We start from the raw sequence: 26,975 nt of genomic DNA on the forward strand, positions 1-26,975 counted from the left end.
AGAGTGCCCCACGTGTGGGGGGCACTCCACACAGAGGGCAGCCTTGCCCTGGGGTAGGGGTGGATGAGAGATGCCTTGGGATTTAGGAAGCACCTGTTCCTCGGTTCCTAAGTTGGAGTATCTGGGTTATCTTCTGCCTTGCCCTCTGCAGGACACAAGGTGAGGTAGAACACAGCCCCGGAACTTGAGGGTCTGTAGAATTCTGGCACTGGGCTCTCCTAGCTTTCACTCCCCACCCTCACCCCCCTGGTACCTCCCACTACTGCCCAGTCTTTCCAAGGCCCTGGCTCTGGTCCCCCTAGCCAGACCCAACACTGGAAGGGACTGTGCCCTTCCTCTGCCCACACAGCCTAGTGGGGGGTCCCCACCTCGCCCTGCATTTGGGCTAGTGTGCAGCTCCAAGGGCACTGGTGTGTGCACATCTGGGGCTCAAAGGAAAGGGTGGACAGGACACCTGGGGCCCATTCCTCATCCCTGACCACCCTCCCTGCCCGGGACATTGTGGAGGCTCTGGGAGTCTACCTCCTCCTCCACGGTGGACCTCAGACTCCAGGACATCAGCCAGTGTAGACACCACCTGGTCCTTTGATCTGGGGGGCCTGGTCGGGCTCCTGCTTCTTTTGAACACAGCCGGTGGTGCCAGCTTGGATCAAGGCCCTTGGGAAAGAAGAGCAAAGCAGAGAGTGAGAAAGACTTAAAAGTAGAAGGTGGGAAGGCCAGGGGGACTGGGCTGGGAGGTGGGTTTGAGAGAAAGTCATAGATCCGATAGGGGGTCCACAAAGGGTAGGGTGGCCGGTTCTGAATCAGGTGTTTGGTTAGTATGGGAGGATTTGGGAGGGAGGTGTGCGTGTGTGTGTGTGTGTGTGTGAGAGAGAGAGAGAGAGACCGAGAGAGGGTCAGAGAGAGGCAGAGGAGGGCATATTCTGGCGTGTGTGTGTGCACACACATGCACCTGTGTGCTCGTCATTGACTGAGGGGGGCGTGACTGTGTGGGGTCCTGTGTGTGGGGAACAGACGGTGGGAAGGAACCAAGGTAACTCCAGAGGGGGATGTGTGGTCAGTGTAGTAAAAATCAGTTCTTTGTGTACCAGTGCATGTTAGGACCCCGGTGTGTGTGTGCGTGGGTGCGTGCGTGCGTGCGTGTGCACGTGTGGCCGGTGGGGAGGACGTGTGGAGCCGGGTGGGTGTACGTGAGAGGCCATGGGAGAATGTGTATGTGCACAGGGAGGGGGTGGGGACGCCGCTCAGCTGCAGATGGGCTTTCAAGGTCTCCAAGAAACAGTTTTGTTTCCTAAGTGACTGGTCTCCTGGGGCCTCCAGCCCAGACTTGAAGGTTGTTTCAAGATCATGAAAGAGAGCGAGGGAGGGAGAATGGGGGGGCCGGAAGCACTGCCTCCCCTCTGGCCCTCTGCCCGCCCCTCACCCCACTTCTCTGCCCCCGTCCTGGTCGGGGCCCAGCTCCCCGGTCCTGCTCTCGCTCTTCCTCCTTTCCCGCTGCCAGCCCGCTCTGGGCGGCCTCGCTTCTCCCCCCTGTCATTCCCTCTGAATCCCTTTTCCCATTCTTCTTCAGCGCCTGTGGTCTTATCACCACTGCCAGGCCCCCAGGGCCTTCTGGGGGAGTGAGTGAAAACATCTCCTTCCATGAGGAGGCTGTCTTGAGGTGACAGGATGGACGGGGAGCCTGGGAGGGTCTGGAGTGGCCATGACACGTGTCCCAGAAAGGTGCCTCTTCCTCTGCAGCCCTCTCTCCTTGTACTTCCCGCAGGTTGCAGTGACCCCGTGGTGGGCAGAGTGGCTGTCCAGGTCCTGCTGCTGCCTGAGTTTCACCACTGCACCACAAGGACCACGTTGGATTTTCTCTCTCACTTGCTTTCCCCCCTTTACATCTGCGCCTGTTTTCTTTCTGGTCTTTCTTTTCAATCTACGCAAAATGTGTTCTAAAAACCTCTTCTTCTGTCTCTCCTTGTTTCTGTCATCTTTAATTTTTCCTCCAGGTTATTCTCATTATCTTTTTTATTGTTAAAACCACATTATAGGGCTTCCCTGGTGGCGCAGTGGTTGAGAGTCCGCCTGCCGATGCAGGGGATGCGGGTTCGTGCCCCTTTCCCGGAAGATCCCACATGCCGCGGAGCGGCTGGGCCCGTGAGCCATGGCCGCCGAGCCTGCGCGTCCGGAGGCTGTGCTCCGCAACGGGAGAGGCCACAACAGTGAGAGGTCCACGTACCGCAAACAACAACAACAACAACAAAAAACCACATTATAAAGAATTCAGGGATGTGGGCCTAGAGAAATGGGAGGTTGGTGTTTTGTTGTACTTTGGTTTCCTGTGGCTGGTATGAAGGCTTATGTTTGTATGTCAATGTATGTTAATTATCTGGTAGAGAAGAAGAAACTGATAATTCAGCAGAGACAGAGATAAATTCAGGAATTAAGTCCTTCAGAGTGAGGATAGAATCCAAAGCACAAAAGGAAGTCCCGGGTTACATGTCTGATTGTAACAAGGAAACAAAAATAACTATAAAGTGCCTTTCTTCCTTTTGATTCAATGTAAAATTATGCTTCCTGATTGAATTTAATTTTTTCATTAAGTTTGTCATATTAAAATAACTAAACAAGGAGACCATTAGATTGAGGTGGCAGCCTATGTAAGCAAACCAAAATCCAAACCCAATCATGTAAATGCCTCAAGATCATGAAATCAAAATGCTAAGGACAACAAATTCTAGGCTTTAAACTACGGTCATTAAATATTTTCCTTCCTCTTCTTCCACAGTTTCTTTATGTAAGTCTTTCTCCTAGCTTCTTTTAGGAAAACACTCCTAACCACTTCCAATTTGGTGGATTGGAATGGATGTTTGCTCAAATAAACTCTTGAAATTAAAAAAAAAAGAAAAGAATTCAGAAAACAGAGCAAAGAGCACCCAGAAGAATTTCCCTCCATCTCTCTGCCTCTGCTCCATGCCCACCTCTTGGCCCTCTTTACTGCTCTCTGGGTTTGGTTAGCTCCATGCTTGTGTCCTAGACGCACAGTGGAAGTCCGGGGGAGGAAAAGGAAAGGACTGGGGTGTGGCCCAGGGGGAGCGTGTCAATCCTCCTCCTTGAGCACGATGGCCCAGAGCTGCTCTGTGCCTGTCTTCCCACTGTCCTACCTGCGGCCCACACCATGGTCCAATGCAAAAGGCACATGTCTGCAAGACAGGCCAGCGAGGTTGGTCTCAGTGGGAGTGCTCACGTGGCCTTGGGCAAGAGGCACCCCCACTCTGGCTTTGCTTCTTCGTCTGAATAACGAGGAGTAGGGCTAGAAGATCTCTGAAGTCCCTTTGCAGCTCTGATATCCCCAAATTCCAGGCTACTTCCTCCTCAGCTCATGGCTCAGCTCAGGTAAATGGGAAAATTTACCTGTGGTTCTACCACCTGTTGGAGACCAGGGTTCAGAAGGAGATATAAGGGGGCAGGCACTCCTATTTTGTTTACTAGTGTGACCCCCAGAAATGGGTCTGATTCTTTCAACTCTTGGCATAGAAGCAAGGAAGGGCTCAGGGTTTGGGCAAAGACTACCCTGGTTTCTTACAGAGAGCCTGTGTGAGAGGAGGAAGGGTCTGGCTGTCTTTTGGGGAGAAGGGCAGGGCTAGGAGTGAGGTTGGAGAAACCTGACATTTCTCGGCTGGCATTTGATCCATAAACAACAGATGAGTCTGTTTCCAGAGATTCTTCAGGCTGGGAAAAATCTATTAGGGGTAATGGGGAGGATGGGGCCCCGCTGAGCGTGGGGGGCAGGGGTCACAGCTGGGCCCTCTAGGGTTCCTGTTTGCCTTTGATTCCATCTGGGCAGGGAGGGAGCAGCCCCCAGCCCCCTGAGGCAGGTTTGCTTTGGCCCGAGATCTGACCCAGCCACTGGCCCAGATCTCCCCGCCTCCCAGCTCCCCCTATCAAGGGGCAGCCGGGTTCCCCCTTAGCCTCCTCCTTTCTACCTCCTTCTTCCCTAACCAGGCCCCCTCCACTTGGCCCAGAATACAGCTCTGCTTGTCTGCCTGTCCCCTTTGGCATTCCAGACGCCCGGCTGGGACAGGATGCCCTGCAAACATCTGGCACACAGGGCCGAAATCTTGTGCCACACAGCGAGCTCTCCTTGGGACCTTGGGGAGCTTGGCCTCCACTGTGCCTTGGTTTCTCTGCAAGTCCAGGATCCTTTCACTCTTGTGCTCCTGTCTGGATGTTCTCAGCCTTGTCCCCTGAGGAACCCAAGTACCCCCACAGATGATTCAGTCAATGATGTGGGCTCACGGTCAGTCCACTGCATCCTTCAGACTTTCTCCCAGTATTTCTGGAGCACTTACTGGGTGCCAGGTTCTGTGCAAAGTACTGGAGAGACTGTTACAATCAAGGCAAATAAGATTCCCACCCTCATGGTCCTGTTGTCAGAATCTCATGACCTTTTAGTCACCAAATCCCTCTACCCCATCCCTTGACCTGGTCTTCCCAAGGGCAGCTCTGAGCCCTCGGGGGTGCCTCATTTCCTCTAGCTCCCCTCCCTTCTTTATTTTCATTTATGCTAAGTGAGATTGGGTGGGCCTGGGCTCTGCTTCCCACCTGGGCGATTCTCCCATCCCAAAGATGCAGGAGCAAAGGCTGGGCTATGGAGCATTAGACATCACTCTGGGCTGGACCAGAGGGAGAGCAGAAGCTTGCCAGATAGGACTCACTCCACCATGAACTAGACGTGTGAACCTGAAGAAGTCCTTTACCTCCCATCAATAGAGTGAGGGGGTGTACTGGGTAGTATACAGCTCACGTCTAGCTGTATACTAATAACCCATGCCTGGGCCTCACCCCAGGGAACACGTTTTAGCTGGTCTGAGGTGGGACTCAGCCATCAGTAACTTTTAAAAGCTCCCAGATGATCTGATGTGCAAACAGAGTTGGAACAAATCATGTCTAAGAGCCCTAGCTCCTCAGAGCTAACAGTTAATGAGGCACCATGCCAAGCACTTGAGCACTTCCCATGAGTTATTTTATTTAATTCTCATAACAACTCTTTTATAGATGGGGAAACTGAGACATGAAGATCCCAAGATGCTTACTCAAGTAAGGCAGCTGTGATTCAAACCCAAGCAGTTTGGTTCTAGAACCTGCACATATAACTTCTGGGTTATAAGGATGCAGAGAAGGAGCTGCTCTATCCCCAGGAGCACACGTGCAGAATCCTCCAGGCTGCAATGGCGAGAGAGAGGAATGCCCCAGAAGATACAGGGAAGGAACAGTACAGCTGGCTGCTGGCTGCACACAGTTGTGTTTAGAGGGTGATGGGAGCTCGGAGAAGGAAGAGATGGTTCTCAGCTGGAAGAATTAGGAGGCCTGCAGGGAGGAGGTGGCATTCTAGTTGGGTCTTGATGGATAGGTAGGATCCAGCTGTGACTCAGAGAACCGGAGAGAGCACGTTCTGGGTAGAGGAAACACAATGGGCACAGGCACAGAAGCCTGAAGCACCCAGTGCGCAAAGAAACAAGGGAGCTGATACTGGGAATGGGTGTGGGAGCCGTTTCATGGGGGGGCCTTGAACACCAGACTAAGTGCCATCCTAAAGGCCAGTGATTCCTAAAAGGCTCTGATGATAATAATCACTTCGGGGGCTTATTGCAAATACAGGAGAGCAAGCCCATCTCTTAGAATTTCCGATCCATAAGGGCAGGGGTGGAGAGAGGGAATCTGTATTTTTACCACCAAGCAACTTTGAAAAATATTGTTATAAGCAACATGGAGCCACTTCAGATTTTTGAGCAGGGGAGTGATGCTCTCGGAAGGTTCACTGATTGCAGGGGGTGTGTGTACATGGACCGAGGTGTTGGGCTGGAAGGGAGAGACAGGTAGGAGGTTATGGCAAAAATTTAGCCAAGAGGTGATAAGGGTCTGGAGCAAGAGAGTGGCAATGGCAATGAGGAGAAAGGGACTCTGGGAGGTAGAATTTCAAGATTTGGCAATTGATTGTACGTCAGGATGAGAGAGGAAGGCGCTGGAGATGGGGGAGGATACTGGTGCAGAGTGAACTAAGATAAGGGTATGGAAGAAAGGAGGTTGTGTGAGAGAGAAGACGCACATTTGCCCCGGGGCATATTCAGTTTGAGGTGTTCCTGGCAGGGTCTCCAGGTGAAGGCGCTCAGTGGGTGGTGAATTGGGGACTGGAACTTGGGAGAGAGGGCAGGCTGTGGAAGTCACCTGCACACAGGTGATCACTGAACCAGGGGCACCAACTATCTTGGACGGAACCTTGGGTAACACCCGGTGTAGAGAAGGAGGATCCAAAAGATGGAGAAGTAGACAAGCCAGAGAGATGGGGGAACTAGACCAAGTAGGAGGCCTGGAAACCGAAAGAGGAAAAAGTTTTAAGGAGCAAGGAACTAACAGCTTCAGATGCTACAGGAGGCCAAGGGGAAATGAAAGCTGCTCACTTTTGGGGGAACTCAGAAATTACTGGTGTGACCTTTGAGAAAACTATTTCCATAGAGGGTGGAGTTTGGAGATAACATTGTGAAGGGATAAGGAGTGTATGGAAACTGAAGCAGGCGTGGAGGTTACCCTCTTCCAAGAGGAATACAGGAAGTGGAGGGAAAAAGACAGCGGGAAACAGAGATCAGAGGGGGTGGGAACCAGGGGACAGACACGGCTCACTTAGAAGAATTCCCTGCCTCTGTTTGCTGCAGGTCCTGCTCCGCCATGTGCCCTAGCTTTGATCATAGCCAGGCACCGAGATACCTACATTCTTATTTTATCTTCACAATAGTCCTCAAAAAACATAAGGTCAAGACTGTACTAATTCTCATGTTCCACACGGTGAAACCAAGGCTAGAGGAAGTCAGTAACAGGATGGAGGCAACACAGCCAATAGAACTAGGTTCAGCCAGACCTATGTTGTCTGATTCTGGAATCTCAGCCACAAAGTTTTTTTTTTTTTAATTTATTTATTTATTTATTTATTTTTGGCTGCATTAGGTCTTTGTTGCTGCACATGGGCTTTCTCTAGTTGCAGTGAGCAGGGGCTACTCTTCATTGCCATGCACGGTCTTCTCATTGCGGTGGCTTCTCTTGTCGTGGAGCATGGGCTCTAGAAGCATGGGCTTCACTAGTTGTGGCACAAGGGCTCAGTAATTGCGGCTCGCGGGCTCTAGAGAGCAGGCTCAGTAGTTGTGGGGCACGGGCTTAGTTGCTCCGCCGCATGTGGGATCTTCCCGGACCAGGGCTCGAACCCGTGTCCCCTGCCTTGGCAGGTGGATTCTTAACCACTGTGCCACCAGAGAAGTCCAGCCCCAAAGTTTTTGACTAAGTTGAGAACACAGAAGTTTTACTTCATATGCCTGAACTCCTAAAGCTAACCGGCTTCATCCCCCGACGTGGGGGTCTGCTCTGTCTAGTCACCTGCCCCCAGGGACATCTAGTTCAGAAGCTGGCATCCTCAGCACCAGCGCTCGGTGCCTCAGTGCCCTCTGGATGAGGCAGTCCTGCCCACCTGGACTCCCATCACCCTGTCCTGCCAGCTGGCTGGACCCACACCCTTGTCGTTCCCCCAGATACTGGCTCTTCGGGATTGCCGTTTGTCCTACGCAGAAGCTGCATGGCAACATAGTCAGGAACTACTGTGGAGTTAGAATGCCTGGATAAGAAACCCTATCTACCACTCACTGGACAAAAGTTTAGCTTCTCTGAGCTTCAGTTTCCTTATCAGCTCTAATTCACAGGGTTATTTTGAAAATTCAAATGCTCAATGCATGTTCACTACTATATTTTCTGCCCTGGCTTTTCCATGTCCTGGTCTTGGGACTGCAGTTTCTTCCTTAGCTGAGTCCAGCCTCAGCACACTTCCTCCCCAGAGGACAGAGCTCGGCCCTTCCCAGGCTGCCCAGGAAGCCAGGCTGGGTTGTCTGCTGAGGGATGGAAGGTTAGGGCTCTGAAATAGGAGGAGAAGTTTTCTGTCAGCTGTGGATGGTCTGTTTGTCTGTGGAGTGTCAGACAAACTCCAGAGGGGGCAACAGTGCCCACCGTAGAGGCGATCTGGCCATGAGAGAAAGGACACAGCTTCCCCCTCTCTCCGTCACCCATTTGCTCCCTCGCTTCCTCAACTGCTTGGCACTTATCTGTGGCGCTTCTCCTCCTTGCCAGGCACTGCGCTAGGCATGGGGGCAGAGCCAAGAAGAGCCAGCGGTGGCCTTGAGTGGCTCGCAGCCAGGATGGAGAGGCAAACATAAACCAGGCCTGGGACAACAATGCAGAGTGGAAAACGCCATCAAAGGGCTGAGGACAGGTGCTGTGGGAGCAGGGGAGGGCATGTCAGCATCAGGACCCCAGGCCCGCTCCCCCCACAGGGTGAGCTCCTTCACCCTCACCATCCTCTCTGTTTCTTTGTTTTTGTAGTCTTTATTTCTGGCTTTGTCTTCCCTTCTCTTTTCCAACAGAGAGCCTTTGGAAAAATTCCACCCTTGTTTCAGTTGGACTAGGGAAAAGGGCATTTGTCTACTCTTTGGCCAGGAGAACCAAGGGGTGCCAGGTTCCTGGAGAGTCCAGGTGTGGATAGTGGGGTGCCGGGGCTGTGGGGAGGGAGGCTTGGAGTGCACGAAGCACCGGGGCAGGGAATGGTGACAAGCAGGGACTGCATGCTCCCATACCCTCTTCCCAGAGCTTGCCTCATATCCCCCGTCCTCTGTCCTGATTGGAGGGGAGAGTTAAGGCCCCCATCCATCTCAGGGAGCCCTGTGAACCCCGCTTTCAGTCCTCTTTTCCCACGCAGGGTGCTTGGAAGGGCTGGGGCCCCAGGGGTAGAAGTGAGCCTTTGATATCGACAGCTCTAGAGGGCTGTGTATGTGTGCGTGTGTGCACGTGTGTGAAATTCCTTTTGCCCATTTCTCCCCCCACCCCACCCTCCATACCACACATACACACACACACACACACACACACACACACACACACACTCCTCTTATTGATTCCTCTTTTCCTGAGCCTCAGCACTGCATGCATTCATCGAACAAATATTTATTAAACATCCATTATGTGCCAGGAGCTGGAGATACACTCGTGGGAAAAGACTGTTATTTCAAAAGGTTGCATAGGCACCAGGAGTGCGTGTGTGTGTGTGTGTGCGTGCACGTGTGTGTATATGAGCAAGTGTGTGAGGGTGAGGGGAGCAGGAGGGTGAAGAATGTTAGCAGCTTAAGTTCAGGAGACAAACGGCTTGCACTTGCATTCGGATGCTACCATGTGCTGGCCTGGCGGCCTTGGGTGGGGGATATACCCTCTCCAGGCCTCCCACTCCCATCTGCAAAGCAGGTGGCAACAGGACTCAGCCCTCGTAGTTGTTGTGAGGACCGGGCGGAGGGAGTGAGTGTGTGAGTGCAGGCTGTGCAGAGCAGCGCCTGGCACACAGCAGGTGTTCAGGAAGCATTAGCAATCGCCCATGCCTCCTCCTCACCTTGCTCAGAGCTGGGTGTGGGCAAACTTGCGAACGACCTGTTCTCCAAACCTGTCTCCCGCTCACTGACTCAGAGGCAGTCACCAGGCGCTTACCACCTCCTGCCCCCGGAGGCTCATCTACAACACGCAGCCCACAGACCTCTGTCTAGCCATACCTCTGCCATCTTCTGCCCTTGATCGGTCCCACTGCCCCACCCCGGCTGCTTGTGATGGGGGAGAAGTGACGTCACACAATGGGAGCTGCCTCAGCCCCATGCCACCCTCCAGACATAGGTCTGCACCGGCAGCTCCCTCTCAGCTAGCTGGGAATGGAGGAGAGAGATGTGGGAGCACCTGCGGTGGAGCCCAGGCTCCCAGCCTTATGGGACTGGGGACCAAGGGACTTGTGGGGGGGTGGAGGGGCTTCCAGCGGAGAGGGATCTATCCACGGCCTTCCAAAGTGGGCAGCCGCTGGCACTAATCCTGGCTTTAGAAATGGCAGGGCTTCCTCCGGAGTCAGGTCTAGGCCAGCAATGGCGTTGTGGGTTCTCTGTTCTTTTTCTTCTTCTTCTTCTTCATCTTCTCCTCTTTTTGGCCACACCACGTGGCATGCAGGATCTTAGTTTCCCAACCAGGGACCAAACCTGCACCCCCTGCAGTGGAAGCTCGGAGTCTTCAACACCGTACTGCCAGGGAAGTCCGTGGTTTCCCTGCTCCTGAGGAGCTGTGCCGCACCCTTGGCATAGGGTTTGAGAACTGGGGGAGGAGTGTGGGCTCAGCCAGGGCTAGAGAAGGGTTCAGGGAGTAGATACACACACACACACACACACACACAAACACACACACACACACACACGATCCCCCATGAGGGTGCAGATGCCTGGCTAGGAAGGAAGGAGGGAGAGGGTCTGGTGTGAACGTGTGTGGGTGTGGGAGGTAGCTTTGTGGTTGTGTGAGTGGGTCTGGGTGTGCATGCTGCCTGTGTGTTTCTCTTTTGGTGCACCCAGGTCCCTGTGTCTGCATCTCTGTTTCAGTGTGTCTCTGCATGAGTTGGATGTCAGGGTAAAGGTAGGTTTTTTGCTCCATCTCTGTCTTGTCTCTTTACTTGAGCCTCTCAGCAAGTCAGCAGAGAGAATTTCCCCTTTTGGGAGGGTGGGAAAATCTGGCTCGTCGGGGCAGTATGGGTCAAGGCTTCCATAAACACACACAAATCACAGGACATTCTTGTGTGTGATCCTGAGCTCCCACCAAACTGGGATTTATACACATTTAAGAGAAAGGAAGCCAAGGACTGCGAGTGTGTTTGTGGCTCTTCTGCATGTCTAATGTCTGGTGGGTATGTGTGCTCGCTTCTGGATATGTTTGTCACTCTGTCCCCAAGGCACTGTCCGTATCCATAGAGGGGTGTCTGCACACACATGCTGGTCCACGTTTGCCTCTAAGAAGCCGTTTAACAGAAGAAGCACCGGCTCCTCACTCAGACAACCCGAGGTTCAAGTCTGAGTTTGGACAGTAACTAATCCATTAACTTTGGACACGTTCCTAAACTCCTGTAAGCCTCAGCCTCCCCACAGGGGTGATAATAGCACTCACCTCACGAGGTGCTGGGAGGATTAAATGAGATCATGTTACACACCTGGCACAGGTGAGAATATGTCAACAGCCCCATCTGTGAATGTGCCTCTCTGAGAAAAATGTCTCCACGGTTGTGACTCGTAAAGTGTGACATCTCAGCCAGATTATCCATTCCTTTAGGGCACAGCGTGGGTCTTATCTTCAAGGACTCAGGACACCACCTCAGTGCCTTGTATATATTTCATCTTAGGGGAAGTGAGTTAAATAAGCCTGGGAAACATAGGCCTGGTGTCTGATGTATGCCCACCCCTGGTGGTACAAGGAGGGCGAGTTGGCTGGTGATGGCATAGTGACAACAGCCCCCCATGATCACTACCGCCCGCTTCACTCACATCTCTGCAACCCCAGGCTCCCTCCCTTATGGCTGATGAGGCTGGCCCAAGACTCATGGAAAGACCGCCTTCCTCCTTTCTCTGCTCACCCCACCGCAGGCATCAGCCTCGGTGCTGGGTAAGCCTGGGTGGAGTTTTTAGGGACCAGATCGGGAGGGTACAGGAGAGCTCTCCCCTCCCAATGATATATCCCTCCTCTGCAGCATGTGGGTGTGCTGTGTGTCTGTGCATCGCTCTGTTGGGGGTGTGACGTCTTTCTGTATGAAGCTTCTCTGTGTTATTGTAGGTACGTGCGTGTGCTACTGTGTGACGCGCCTCTGCCTGGGGTTTGTTCTCCTCCCCCAGTTTTCCCAGTTACATAAGCAGCTGAGGGGCTACTCAGGCCTGGGCAATGGGCTCCCCCTGCTGGCAGCCTCTGGAACTCACAACCTGGGGAGGGACACGTGCAAGAGCGGGTCTCCCAGGGCCTCATTCCCACTGGAGAGGCCAGCGCAGCCCTCAACAGCTGCCTGCCCTCGGCTCCCTCCCAGCCCCAAGCCCTAGGGTGTTCTCTGCTCCCTGAGTGGCCCTCTCATGACACTCATTCTGGGAGTTGGTTATTACTTGCTTATGGTACAACTCTCTGGCACGACTGTATGTTCCCTGAAGGAAATATTTCTGCATGTTTACCACTGCATCTCCAGTGCCCTGCACGAGGTGTGGCCCAGTCGGTATTTTTGTGTGTGCGTGTGTGCTTCCACAGCATGTCCATTTTTTGGAAAAATTTTTATTGGAGTATAATTGATTTAAAATATTGTGTTAGTTTCTGCTGCACAGCAAAGTGAATCAGTTATACACATACATATATCTACTCTTTTTTAGACTCTTTTCCCATATAGGTCATTACGGAGTATTGAGTAGCGTTCCCTGTGCTATACAGTAGGTCCTCATTAGTCATCTATTTCCAGTCGGTATTTGTTCAATGAAAAGTTTATAGGGTGAAGAGGCTTGGGAAGAGAGACAGTGGGGTGAGGGAAGATTTGGAGTTTTGGGGACAGATAGGTCTGAGCTCGTCATACCTTGGCCACTTAAAAGCTGTGTGGCCTTGGGCAAAATGCTTAACCCCTCTGAACCTCAAGTTTCTCATCTGTTAAATGACACCATTTGGCACAATATGCTGTAAAGACTGGAAGTAATGTCCAAAAAGGCCTTATTGTACAGGCATCTGTGAAATTGAACAAAGGAAACCCAAATCAAAATGGAGTCAGGAAGTCATGAAGGGAGGTCTCTCATGCACTCATTGCTCACCACAGCTTACAGATCCCAGCAGGAAGAAGGAAGGCTTCCTTTTGACCCAGCAACAAGCTGCCCGCCACTTGCAGCCAATAAAAATTCCCTGCCACGGCCTGCCCTCCTATCCTCCCATTTCTTCCTAAAACCTGGTAAAACTTGACCTTCCCTTTGTCTCCTTGGACTTGCCTGTGGTTCACCATAGTTTGCTTGTCCTGAATTGCAATTCCTGTGCTATTCATGAATAAACTTATTTTGGTTGGCTTAAGACCTTGTTTCATTTTTGTTTTATTTTTTAACATCTTTATTGGAGTATAATTGCTTTGCAATGGTGTGTTAGTTTCTGCTTTATAACAAAGTGAATCAGCTATACATATACATATATCCCCGTATCTCCTCCCTCTTGCATCTCCCTCCCACCCTCCCTATCCCACCCCTCTAGGTGGTCACAAAACACCGAGCTGATCTCCCTGTGCTACACGCAGCTGCTTCCCACTAGCTATCTATTTTACATTTGGTAGTGTATATAAGTCCATGCCGCTCTCTCACTTCGTCCCAGCTTACCCTTCTCCCTCCCCACATCCTCAAGTCCATTTTCTACATCTGCGTCTTTATTCCTGTCCTGCCCCTAGGTTCTTCATAACCTTATTATTATTTTTTTTTAGATTCCATATATATGTGTTAGCATACGGTATTTGTTTTTCTCTTTCTGACTTACTTCACTCTGTATGACAGACTCTAGGTCCATCCACCTCACTACAAATAACTCAATTTTGTTTCTTTTTATGGCTGAGTAATATTCCATTGTATATATGTGCCACATCTTTATCCATTCATCTGTCGATGGACACTTAGGTTGCTTCCATGTCCTGGTTATTGTAAATACTGTTTCGTCCTTAAGGGTGACACTTCATCACAACCATTAAGGGATCCGAAGGAGATGAACCCCCTGGAACTGCATGCCCTCCGCTCCTGTGAGATGTCTTCTTCTTAGAGGTTCACAAGCCTCCTCTCAGATTCGAGTTCCCTCTTTTTGGTTGAGTTCTCTGACTTTATTCAGGATCTGTTTTCCTGAAGGCATTGTCCTTTTGGTGAGTACTTGTTTGTTTTTCTGAACTTCTAAGTTAACATTATGGGATCCCATAAACACTCTCAGGATGGCCCTTCCTTTGGGACCCTGGCCCATTCTGTGTTTAAAAACTATGGTCCCTCCTCACTTGCATTTTTAATGAAATGGACTGACCTAACCAAAGATCATTTAGAACTTCAATGGCCATTATGGCGAAGCTTCAATCTCCCCAAATTTGTTTCTCTCAGAACTAAACTTGAGGACCACAACTTTAAAATACAACGAATTGAATGGGATACCTATTTCAGTTGACATCTTGAGGCTTTACAAAAAAACCTTTCTAAATTGACAGAGGTGAATAAACCATTACAAGAAGATTAAAATGCATTGGAAGACTCTTCATCCTCTTCCCCTACTGCACATACTCCATCTCCTTTGTACCCACCACATCCTCATTCCAGCCCTCCCAGTGAATTTCCCCTTTTCTCCAAACCTTTCCCAACTTTCTCTTCATCCGAACCTCTTAGAACCTGCTCCTTTAAAATCAGTCCCTCTGGGACTTCCCTGGTGGTCCAGTGGTAAAGAATCTGCCTTCCAATGAGGGGACATGGGTTCGATCCCTGGTTGGGGAACTAAGATCCCACATGCTGCAGGGCAACTATGCTCGTGTGCTACAACAAAAGAACCCACAACGAAGATCCGGCATGTTGCAACTAAGACCTGACCCAGCGAAAAGTAAATAAATAAAATTTAAAAATATTAAAAAAATTTTTTATATCAGTCCCTCTGAGGATCCTATTGCTAAGCCCCCAATTTCCTATGTCCTCTAGACTAAGGCCAAACTAAAAGCCATAGTCAAGGATTTTCCTAGAGCTACTGAAGATCCTTATAGATTTTGCAGAGGCATTTAATACAGTTACCCAGACTTACCAGTCAGGTTCCTCAGATTTATACCAGCTAGTTCACATGCTTGTTGGCAAAGGCCAAGCCCAACATTGAATGAAAACAGCTAATTGGGATAATCCTGAAAAATCTCTAGAACTGCAAATGAGAGACCCACCCCCTGCCTTGTTACAGGATCAGGCTATTACAGTCAACTCCAAATGTTTTTGAGATTTCTGGTTTCCCTCTGGATGTCCAATCCAATTGGGTAGGCTTCAAATCTGTGTTCATCAATGGGCTAAACCAGGACTTTTCTCTCTTGGTTAAGAGAACCAGAATAGAATGGGAAACCATGTCCATTGCAGACTTAGTTTGGCAAACTAATTAGCCTGCACCTTAGATGATTACACTAAGAAAAAGACCATTAAAATCCTTAATCTCTAGCTTCAGCAGATGGAAGCCTCTAAGCAAAATCCCCCCGACCTGTTGTTACTGTAAGAAGTCAGGACACTGAAAAAAAGGCTGCTATAAACTAAATGGTCCAGGAGTCTTCAGTCACCCAACCAATCTTTCCAATGTCCTTCCACATCCCAATGATGGGACCCTGAGGAATCACAGGGGCTTTCCCCAACCCTTCTCCAGGCTGGGAATGACATTCCACTGGCGCTACTATTAAACAGCCCCTGCTTCAGAATACTAAAATGGTTCATATAGTGGGGATATCTGATAAATTTCAACAAGTCAAGAGAAAAAAACCATTGCATCAAAAATGCTTAGTGCCCTTTGAACAAGAGTGAACAGACTGGTGATGACAAAGTGAGGGAGCAGGTTGACACACTGTTTAAAGTGTTGCATATCGTGAATTTTAACACCAGGGTGCAGACTTTAATGTTGCTTTCCCAAGTATTGAATTCTCAGCAGATGATATCAGACCAGTATTATGCAGCATTGCATAGGAAGATGTTGGATCCAGGGATGATGTTTATTCCTAAAATACAACCCAGAAAAATCTGTCCTCACTGCTTCTAGGCACTTTACATTGCTTGATGGACCATGTGAGCCTTGGCAGATGGATTTCATACAGCTTCCCCCACCTCACGGGCGTAAGTATGTCTCGGCAACAATTTGCATGTTTTCTTTCTGGACTGAAGCTTCTCCGTGTAGACAGGCTACTGACTCCTCTGTGGCTAAGAACCTATTGGAAAAGATCATTCCTACCTGAGGGGACCACCTCCAAACTTCATAGTGATAGGGGAACCCACTTTACTGGTCACGTGTGACAAGAAGTCTGTGCCATATGGCCAGTTCTACAACATTTTCACCGCAGTTATCATCCCCAGTCTCCAGGACTAGTCGAATGTACCAATGGCATCATCCAAACCCAACGGGAAAAATCTGTAGAGACCCTTCAAATACCCTGTCCAAAAGCATTGCCATTGGTCCTTCTGAACCTTAGGGCCACTCCTTTCGGAGCCCACAAACTATGCTTAACCATATATTAGAACAATCTTTCCATGGCATGCTCCCAGGACATGAAGACCTTAAGCACCATACCTTACAACCTGGAGAGTTGTCTATTGGAAAAGACATCTCCAGAAAGACTCTCTTCAACCCCATTGGAAAGGTCACTATCAGGTACTGTTAACCAATCCTTGTGCCACGAAACTCCAAGGAATAGGCTCTTGGATCCATATATCACATCTAAAGAAAGCACCAAACCCTGACTGGACCTACACCCCAACTGGTGACCTAAAAGTAAAGATTTGCAAGAACTGAAGCATACAGTAGCTTAAGGAAACAGCTTTCCCATGATGACCGGCCTGTATATCTTTTCCCTACTCTTACTTCTTGCCTTATCTTCTCCCTCTCTTTCTTGGAAAGACCATGCTCTTACCCATATTTCCTAATCCATTGCCAAAGGGGGAAACCTTCTGACTGTTGAATATGTTACCAGAAACCTCGATATGTCCATGACAGTGGTGACCCTCTGGTATTAAGTCTGCTTGATGTAACGAAATAACCCCTCTCTTTGCAGCCTTGAGGGACAAAATCCACAGAACAGAATGGTTTCTTCTTAAATATTCCCCAAACGTCATTGACTCTTGGCTCTAAAGGACCAACTGGTAAATTCCAGATAGTGGTACTGTTAATAAGTCGTATGTGCACCACCTGGCTTTAGCCTTGTCTGTGGCAAATGAAACTCTCAATGAACTTATGTATGTTTCGACAGCTGGTAAATGGAAGGCCAGTGTTTACTGGGATATTTAACCATCCCTGTTAATATCTATAATAAATCTGAAGCTTCCCACTGATCTTCCCCATTAAATCTTCGTATGGGAATTACCTGGGGCGTACATGACTCCAGGCTTGCCTCCATAGCGAGAGGCTTTCCCCCTTGGGTCAAAGTGCCAATGAGAATATGAACATAAATCTCTCCCTAACATTAGAAGAGCTAGCTGATTCTGCAACCTAACAATGATCACTTGATTCCTTGGCTAAAGTAGTTGTTGACAACCAATAGCCTTGGTTTTGAACAAGGTGGCATTAGCATATACCACCTGTTGCATATGGGTAAACGCCTCTGGAGAAGTAGGAACTCAGTTATACAAGATCAGGGAACAAGTGCACTTGCTATTTGTTCAGTTGACTACTTTAGGATCATGATTTAAAGCCATCATAGAAAAAAAGTCATATTACTTTTAATTTGCTTTGTATAATCTTAAAATTTTGCACCTGTTGCCTGCCCAACCTCTGCAGAAACTATACACCAAACAGAATGTTGACTCAACACGATGTTTTCAAGGACAGATTTTGATCAAAAGGGGAAAATGTGAAAATGAACAAAGGAAACTAAATCAAAATGGAGTCAGGAAGCCATGAAGAGAGGGCTCTCACACACATATCACTCACTGCAGCTTACAGATCACAGCAGGAAGAAGGGTTTCCTTCTGACTCAGCAACAACAAGCTGCTCACCAGTTGCAGCTAACGAAAAAGAAAACTGCCACAGCCCTATCCAGTTTCCTCCTAAAACCTAATGAAAGCTGACCTTCCCTTTGTCTCCTCCGACATGCCTATGGTTCACCATAGTTTGTTTCTCTCAAATTGTAATTCCTCTGCTATTCCTGAATAAACTCATTTTGGCTAGCTTAAGACCTTGTTATTTTTAAGATCAACACGTCCCATAAATTGCATCTATGATGATGATGATGATGATGATATTTGGCAACATCTCTCATCTCTCAAGCATCAGGAAGGCATCATGTTCACTCCACTCCCCAATAAAGGGAGAGTGGTTTTCCTCCAAAAGCTTCCCTATACATTTCAGTTTTCACACAGCTCAGTCTGGCCTGTGGATGAATTTAGATGGAATGAATCTGGAGATATCAGGCTGTAGATATGACAAAGTAGGAGGAAAAAGGCACCCTGCTGTCCTGTTCCTGGGCCAGAACTGGAAGTATTGAGAGGGGAGGGCTGGACCTCTGATTCCCTCAACTGTCCCCAGCATTCTGTCTCAGAATTTCTCCAGTCTCTTCAGGGTTCCTGAATGTGGCTTCAACTGAGCACCTCCTCTGATCTAGCCACTGTGCCAGGCTCTGGAAAGACAAAGTCAAGAAATATCTGGTCTGGCCTGTGTCACTTCCCCTCTCTGGGCCTCCATTTTCTCCTCTGTAAAAGGGAGTGAGGATTGAGTGGGAGGGTTGGGGGAATGAGTGGGGACTGATGGAAGTTTGAGGATGAAGGTGCTAGATGAGCTCTGGGGTCACCTCCTACGGATGGCCACTTTGACAGCCTTAGCTTTGCAGACTCGGCTGTCCCTTTTCCTGGTTCTGGCTCACCCTTTCAGCTCCTCCCCACTCCCCACATTCTCCATAGTTGAGAAAGAAACAGAGTGCCTAGGAAAGATGACTTTTCCTGTCTCCAACCTCCAGGGCATGCCCCACCCCTCCCAGTGTAGAGTGTTGTCCGCTTCTCCTCACTGGAACTAGAGACTCCTTCACCTAAACCCAGGCTCACCCTTTCCTTAGGTCCTAACTAAACCTCTTAGCAAAGAGTTTAAATAACTTATCCCCCGGCCCCATCTCCTATTTAGTGTATTCTGTGCCGAGCACCTTCTGTACATTATCTCAATTAACGTCACAAAAATCCTTTGGGATAGATGTCATCCACCTCGATTTGCCAACAAGAAAACAGGTTGGAGGAGGTTAAGCAAGTTGACCAGGATCGCCAACCAGGCAGTGACAGCATCCAAACGGCCCAGCCTTCCTCTTCTTCTGGTTCTGCCCCGAGGGGGTGGCAAACAGGTCTCCAGTGACCTTGCAGAGCCCTGAAGCGCCCTTCAGACCAGATCCTCCTCGTTTCTTAACTCCTAGATCCCGCCCTTTCCCACCAGCAGGGTTTGCGGCGAGGCCTAGAGGCCCAGAGCAAATGGCTGGACTCAAAGTGAGAAGCCACAGTCACCTCGCCGACCCCAGGGCCCCTGCACCCAACTCTCAGGGAAAAGCCGGAAGGTGCAGGGTACCTGTGCGTTCTGCGGAGCTGCCGGGGATTTGGCCAAGACCAGGTGCAGCCCGCCCCCGGACTGGGGTCGGGGCGGAGACAGGGCTGAGGGGGGCGGGCCTGGGTGAGGGTCGGGGCGGAGCCGGGTACTGAAGAGGGGGCGGGGCTAGGGCTGGAGCCCGGGCGGAGCCTGGAACAGGGGCGGGGGGAGCCGGGGCCAAGGTCCAGGACCCCGTCGGGGCACACCCGGGGACCTGAGCGGGGCCGAGGTCTGGAGGGGTCAGGGCGGAGTTGGGGACCGGAGTGGGGCCGGGGCCGGGAGCCCAGGGCGGGGGCGGGGCCCGGGTAAGGCGGGGCGGGAATGGTCTTCCGAGTTGCCAAGGCGGGAGGGAAAGCAGTAGGCGGAGGAGAGGAGGAGGGGAGAAGGGAGGAGGGAGGAGGGCAGAGGGAAGAGGGCAGAGGGAAGAGGGCCGTGACTTGGCAGCTCCAGCTTCGCTCAGCTTCGCTCCGCGCACCCACGCCTCGCTGCTCCGCTTCGTGCCCCCCACCCGGGCATGCGCCCCCCGAACCCCCGGCCACCCAGAGCCCGTGCCGCCCCCCAGAGCCTTCGCAGAGCCGGCTGCGCAGGATGGGCGCCCTCGGTCCCAAGCCGCCGCCGCCACTGCTGCTGTTAATCCTGGGTAAGCCCGGCTCTGGCTCCCAGCCCCGCCCGGCAGGTGCCTGCCACCTGGTGACCAGCCCTGCCCGCCTCCCCAGCACTTCGGAGCCCCTCGCACCCCCTTCTCCGTCAGGGGCTCCCCCAGCCTCCCCGGGCCTGGCACCCAACTGCTCTCTGTGGCCGCGCTCCGAGCCAGTCTTGGGGCGGGCGGGGGTGGGGTAGCGGTGAAGGCTCCCGAGTTCTAGGCCCCGGGCTGGGGCACAGTGAGGACCCACCGAGGTGTCGCCCCCAGGAACCGCCAGGCCCCACTTCTCAGCCGGCACACTCAGGTCCTGAGGTCGCTGCGCACAAATTCTGCGACTCCTCTCTGCCTCACTCAGCTTCAGGCCCAGCCTTGGGTGCTCGCCCTGGTGGGCAGTGCCTGTCCATCTTTATAATTGCCTAAGTTGGCTGGAGGCCCAGGGGCCGGTTCTGCCCACAATCTTTGAAGTACATCTCCCCTAATTGCACCCCCCCTACCCCCCTTCATCATCTGAAGTTGGAGGCAGTTCCATCTCCATCCTGGGCTGGGTCTTTCCCCCACTTTCCCTCTCCCAGATAGCAGCACTTGGCTCTGTAGCCTCCCACTGGCTGTCACACTCCCTTAGTCCCAGCTTCCCTGCCTCAGGAGAAACCAGGCTCCATGGAGACTGATGCTGAGATCTCCAAGCACCCTGTATCTGTTGTGGTGGGTGTTCATGGTGGGATGTTCTGGGCCACTGCTGCATGGATGCATGAGGACAGTGACAGTGGAAATGTTTTTGGCGTGAATGGGAGGGTTCCTTGTAGGGATGGTCTGGGGAGGAGTATGGTATCGAGGCAGTGAGACTGCCTGTACAGATGTTCAGGAAACTGAAACTGAAACCCTTGAAATAAGAATACAGGGTGGTGAGGGGGTGGCTTTGGTGCCAGGATTTGGAGCTGCCATAGTTAAGGCAGAGGCTGACGTAGCCCCAGCCGCCTGTTTCTAGACCAGAGCTCCATCGCAGTGCCAAGGAGCCTCCATGTGCTGCATAGGTCCCTGGGCCCTGTGGGACTAGAATGAGTCCTCTCCTTGGGGCCCTGGGTGGGAGGCAGGAGGATATACAGAGGAAGGAGCTGTGAGGCCTAGCTGCCTAGTACTTGGCCCTTTTTCCCCAGTGGGCAGCGTGGAGCAGAGAGGAGCCCAGGGTAAATGTGGTGCAAAGAGATAGAAGAGCTTGCCGAGATGTGAGCGCCCTGGGTGTAGGCACTTACTTTCATTTTGAAGATGAGGAAAATGAAGTCACTTGCCTCAGAGAACATATCTAGTGAGTGTTGGGGCTTGGATTTGAAACCACTCCCATCTGACTCCAAAGCAGGTCTCCTTGCTCTCCTTTCCCTCTCCACTAACACAGAGGAGGGGACCTGGCTGGAGAGAGAGCTGCCTGGCAGCTGGTTTCCCCAGGCGGTGGGGATGACTTTCCCATGGGGATCTCCAAGCATCAGCAGTTGTGGAGCCAGGAAGATGGGAGGGGGCCCTCTTGAGCAGAGTCTGTCCGGAGCCCAGGGAAAGTGTCAGCTCGCTTGTCTCCACCATCACTCTGATTATGAAACATCCTCGGGCAGAGCCCTGCTGAGACACAGGCTCACTCACTGTCAGGGTGGAAGCTCTTAGCTGTCTTCCAGAAACTGAGGCCTGGGAATGGAAGGGGCTGGTCCAAGCGGTACAGCTGGGGATGGGGATGGGGCTGGAACCCAACCTCCTGATCCCAGTCTGTGCTTTAACCGAGCAACCACAAGTTTTCCCTCTGACTCAGCCGCAGCAAGAAGGGAAAGGTAAGGGTAGTGCTTCTGGAGGAGCTGGAGGACAGTTCGACTACAGATTAGGTGTTTTCCTCCAGCCCCTGAAGAAAGGTGATGGTTATGCCCCTGGGAGTGACAGTCTGGTTGGTGAGGTCAGTGCCCTCAGGCCTCTCCTTGGAGTTCCCCATTGCCTCTCTGGCTTTGTCCCTCTGCAGGGGCGTGTGGAAGCTAGCCAAGGATAGTAGGAACTTGGCCAAGACATTATACTTCTTGTACCTTAACTTTCTTATCTGTAAAATGGAGGCAGAGGGCTGACCCAGCCCTTCTTACATTCTGAGGTTCTGTGATCTGGGGCTGTGGAAGGATGGAAGGAGAGAAGGAAGAAGCTGAGCCCTCCAAGGCCACCGGGAGTATCTGCGAGGGCAGGGTAGGGGTGAGGGTGGGGTGAAGAAGAGTTTTGGCCTCTCTGAGGAGAGAAAGATGGGAAGGGGCAGCTGGGGGGTTATTGCCTCCCTACTGAAAGGGAGCGGGGATGTAAATAAATGCACACCATATGCAAATGAAGGCTTCTGTTAGAGAGTTGGAGGGGGTGGGGTGAGGGTTATTTGTCAGCTGGGCCTGCCCGGGAAGATTGGCAGGCACTGGTGGGGGAGGGGAGCTTCTACCCCCAGAGGCCAGGGCAGAGGCTGGTTCTTGCCCCATGAGCCTCAGCTGCCTCGGCAGCCCTGTGGGGTGGAGAAGCAATGAGCTCATGGCACAGCTGGAGTGGGGAGGGATTGTGTGGTGAGAACTGACTGGGCCTGTGCCCTGTCCTGCTCGGGCCACTGGCTCCATTGTCTGGAGTCCCCTGGCCCAGGTGACACAGCTGAGCGCACCAGCCCTTCTGATCAAGATTTTGCCAGCTCCCTTCAAACAAAGGAGGGGGACATGTGGTCTCAGGATGCCTTAGCTAGAAGGCTCAACTGGCATAAACGTGGGGAAACGGGGTGGAGGGGGAATTAGGGGACAGCCGGAATCAGGAATGGTTGAATCAGGAAGCAGATACACTCCTTTCTGACCTTAGGTGCCCTGCTTCTGGCCTGCCAGTAATGGGGTGTTTCTGGGTTCCGAGGCAAACCTGGCTCTATACCACCACCTCCTTGAGATCCAGGTGTCTTACCTCCCAGCATCCTTTGCCTGTTCTCGGAACAGGGCCCAAGTGTGTACCAACTTTCCTCAGGTTTCCTTTCCTTTCACAAGCAGAGGTCAAGAGTGATGCGGGGGTGGGGGTGGGGGGATGCAGTAGGGACCCAGGCATCCCTAACTTCTCCTGTCCTTCCCTATAGGAGTCGGGTGCTGTGCCCGGGAGGTGCTAGTCCCTGAGGGGCCCCTGTATCGCGTGGCTGGCACAGCCATCTCCATCTCCTGCAATGTCACTGGCTACGAGGGCCCTTCCCAGCAGGACTTCGAGTGGTTCCTGTACAGGCCTGAGGCCCCAGAGGCTGCCCTGGGCATTGTCAGTACCAGGGATACCCGATTCTCCTATGCTGTCTTTGGGCCCCGAGTGGCAGCTGGTGAGGTACAGGTGCAGCGTCTGCAGGGTGATGCCGTGGTGCTCAAGATTGCCCGCCTGCAGGCCCAGGATGCTGGCATTTACGAGTGCTACACACCCTCCACTGATGCCCACTACCTGGGCAGCTACAGCGGCAAAGTGGAACTGAGAGGTACTGGGCCCTGGGATGGGGTCAGGGCCGTGCCCTCCCAAAAGGCAGAAAGTCAGGGCCAGCAGGGACCTAAGAGGAACCTAAGGCCCAACGAGGTTAAGTGACTTGCATGAAGTCACCCAACAAGTTAGTGGCTGGCCTGAGACTCTAACCCAGAACTCTTCATTCCAGTCCACTGCTCTTATTCTGTCAAGCTACTTCCTGGGAGAGAAGAAGTGTCCTTAAGCTGTCCAGCCCTTTTCCATTCCCTGATAGGGTAGGGGAGCCTAATAGGGTGAACAGACTCCATTCCTGGAGATTCCAGGATCCAGATCTGGGGGAGTGGGGGTGGCGGGGGAAATAGAGGCAGGGTAGGAGGAGTGAGACCACTTGACATTCTTGCTCTCTTGAGTTTCTTTGTCTTCTGAGAAGGAAGACAGAGCCACTCTTCTGAGTATTTCAAACAGGGGTCAGTCTCAAACGTAAGGGTCAGTAGGCGATGGGCTGGTTCTATGAAATTCAACACGTATTGAGTGCCTGTTTTGTGCCCAGCACTGTGCTTGGCATCATTGGGTTACAGAAGAAATAATACAGCATGAAGTCTCTGCCTTCTAGGAGCTCACAGTCTATTTAGGGAAATAGGTTGTAGGTAGGAAACAGTACCAAGTGTTAGTTACTGTACAGCTCCCAGCCCTCCCTCACTCTAGCTGTTCTCTCCAGTTCTTCCAGATATGCTGCAGGTGTCTGCTGCCCCCCCAGGGCCCCGGGGCCGTCAGGCCCCTACTTCACCCCCTCGCCTGATGGTGCACGAGGGGCAGGAGCTGGCACTGGGCTGCCTGGCACGGACGAGCACGGAGAAGCACACACACCTGGCTGTGTCCTTTGGACGAGCTGTGCCCGAGGCGCCAGTGGGGCGAGCAACTCTGCAGGAAGTGGTGGGACTCCGGCCCGACATGGCCGTGGAGGCCGGAGCTCCCTATGCTGAGCGGCTGGCAGCAGGGGAGCTGCGGCTGGGCAAGGAGGGGACTGAGCGCTACCGCATGGTGGTGGGGGGCGCCCAGGCAGACGACGCGGGCACCTACCACTGCACTGCCGCTGAGTGGATTCAGGATCCCGACGGCAGCTGGGCCCAGATCGCGGAGAAGAGGGCTGTCCTGGCCCACGTGGATGTGCAGACGCTGTGTGAGTGCCACGCGTCCCACGGCGCCAGCTGGGAGCCTTGGTATCTCAGTAGGCACCATGGCCACCATGGGCACTAGATGGCCATCGTCTGACTCCAGGGAGCCCGCCTTCCCTAGAGTGAAGTCCCATTAGTATCACTTCCTGTTAGCATCTGTACCCATGACGGGCTTTCTCTGCTCAGAAATTGGGTGTGGGAATGGGAGGGCCATGGCTGAAGGGTGAGAGCCAGGCCCCTGGGTGGCGAAGACGGGTGGCCTTGAAGTTGCTGCTCTCAAGGAAGGACAGGTGCTCTGTGCCCTCTCCTGCCTCCCTGACACCCCTTCCCCTCCTGTGTTTCAGCCAGCCAGCTGGCAGTGACAGTGGGGCCTGGGGAACGTCGGATCGGCCCAGGGGAGCCCTTGGAGCTGCTGTGCAATGTGTCAGGGGCCCTGCCCCCACCAGGCCGTCATGCCGCGTACTCCGTGGGCTGGGAGATGGCACCTGCAGGGGCACCTGGGCCCGGCCGCCTGGTTGCCCAGCTGGACACGGAGGGTGTGGGCAGCCTGGGCCCTGGCTACGAGGGCCGGCACATTGCCATGGAGAAGGTGGCTTCCAGAACCTACCGGCTACGGCTGGAGGCTGCCCGGCCTGGGGATGCGGGCACCTACCGCTGCCTCGCCAAGGCCTATGTCCGAGGGTCTGGGGCCCGGCTTCGGGAAGCCGCCAGTGCCCGCTCACGGCCCCTCCCCGTGCACGTGCGTGAGGAAGGTGAGAGGGGGTGGGTTGGCCCTGGACAGGATACGGGGTCTGCAGAACCTTTCCCTTCTGTTTCTGTGCCTCTTTGCCTCTCCATCGGCTGCCTCTGTGTCTCAGTCTCACACTCCCCTTCTAAGATTGTGGGAACACCCGGAGTTTCTGGGGTGTTGCTTTGACAACAGTCCTAACCCCATGCCCCCTGACCTTTCACCTTCTGACCTTTGTTCTGCAGGTGTGGTGCTGGAGGCTGTGGCCTGGCTAGTGGGAGGCACAGTGTACCGCGGGGAGACGGCCTCCCTGCTCTGCAACATCTCTGTGCGGGGCGGCCCCCCCGGGCTGCGGCTGGCTGCCAGCTGGTGGGTGGAGCGGCTGGAGGAGGGGGAGCTGAGCTCTGCCCCTGCCCAGCTGGTGGGTGGCGTGGGCCAGGACGGTGTGGCAGAGCTGGGGGTCCGGCCCGGAGGAGGCCCCATCAGCGTGGAGCTGGTGGGGCCCCGAAGCCATCGGCTGAGACTGCACGGCTTGGGGCCCGAGGACGAAGGCGTGTACCACTGTGCCCCCAGCGCCTGGGTGCAGCACGCTGACTACAGCTGGTACCAGGCGGGCAGTGCCCGCTCGGGGCCTGTCACGGTCTACCCGTACACACATGGTGAGTGGTGCCCCGCCTTGCTCATGCCCCCCCAGCCCCCCTCACCCCCATGCTCTTGTTCTCCCTTTTGCATCTCATCCTCCTGCTAGTGGTCCCTCTGGTTCCTCTTTCTCTTCCTCTTCGCTTCACACGGAAAGTCTGAAAGTCCAGCTTTCAGCCCTTCAGTGCCCGGCTGCCCCGGTGTCCTGGTGGTAGGGGCTGGCTTGAGCGCAGATGGGGCAGGGAGCAGGCGGGGGAAAGCCGTGTGTGAACGGGAGGAGGTGGTGTGGACAGCCTGACCGAGAAGGTACTGGCATACGGGTGGGGACGTGGGTGGAGGGCAGTGACACCCCAGGCTGAACACAGCTATCCTCTCTCGCCCAGCCCTGGACACCCTGTTTGTGCCCATGCTGGTGGGTGCAGGGGCTGCCCTAGCCACCGGAGCCATCATCCTGGGCTCCATCACCTGCTGCTTCATGAAGAGGCTGCGGAAACGGTGATCCCTCACACCCCAGGTGAGGGGCAAGGACCCCCAGTCCCAGCCCTGTCTTCCCTAGTCCTGAGATGAGCAGCTTCCTCCCTGGTCCCAGCTGGAGAAGGAGAAGCCCGTCTCAGCCCCTCTTAGCTCTGCGGGCCAGGGCCAGGAGGAAGTCACACTCTCCTTAGCCCCCTCCATGTGCGTTCTCCCGTTCCTGCAGGTGTGACTATCTTCCAGCCCAGCCGCAAGCCCGCCTCTGGTGTCTGAATATCCTCTCCCTCTGCCTGCCCTTCCTTTAATTTATTTGACCTACTCCCGCCCAGAGTGGGGGACAGGGCCCCCATGCCCACTCCTTCCTTCCCAAGCTCCTCCCTCTGGCCTTCTGTTCATGATCTCATACATAGCCCAAAGGGAGGCCGTTCCCTGTCCTAGAATTAGTTTTTGTAAAATGTGAATAAACTTGTTTTATAAAATCCAGGGCTGGCTGTGTCTTCCCCGCTATGAGGCTCTAAGAGGCAGGGGCGCGTGGCAGGTGGGCTACTGGGGGCTGACAGCCTCTTCTGGATGACCCGTGCCTCTCTTCCGCCCCCAGAAACACCATCTGGCCTCCGTGGGCCATGCCACCCACCCCGGGAGGGGAAACCTGGGTCCCATCTGCTGTCTGAGCTGTCAGTGCAGAGCCAGTTCC

General features: G+C 53.0%; 1 protein-coding gene across 1 annotated transcript; it reads left to right on the plus strand.

Annotated features, from left to right (window-relative positions):
- The first annotated feature begins 19,322 nt into the window (after window positions 1–19,322).
- Window positions 19,323–26,760, plus strand: IGSF8 (immunoglobulin superfamily member 8). Its single transcript, XM_081223594.1, has 8 exons — window positions 19,323–19,393; window positions 19,727–19,804; window positions 22,911–23,288; window positions 23,988–24,449; window positions 24,789–25,196; window positions 25,417–25,830; window positions 26,194–26,324; window positions 26,508–26,760. The coding sequence occupies exons 2-7, from the start codon at window positions 19,753–19,755 to the stop codon at window positions 26,307–26,309; spliced, it is 1,830 nt and encodes a 609-aa protein (XP_081079720.1). The 5' UTR covers window positions 19,323–19,393; window positions 19,727–19,752; the 3' UTR covers window positions 26,310–26,324; window positions 26,508–26,760.
- Window positions 26,761–26,975: the final 215 nt, after the last annotated feature.

Source organism: Mesoplodon bidens, assembly GCF_964165515.1.
Source record: "Mesoplodon bidens genome assembly, chromosome: 2".
NCBI lineage: Eukaryota > Metazoa > Chordata > Mammalia > Artiodactyla > Ziphiidae > Mesoplodon > Mesoplodon bidens.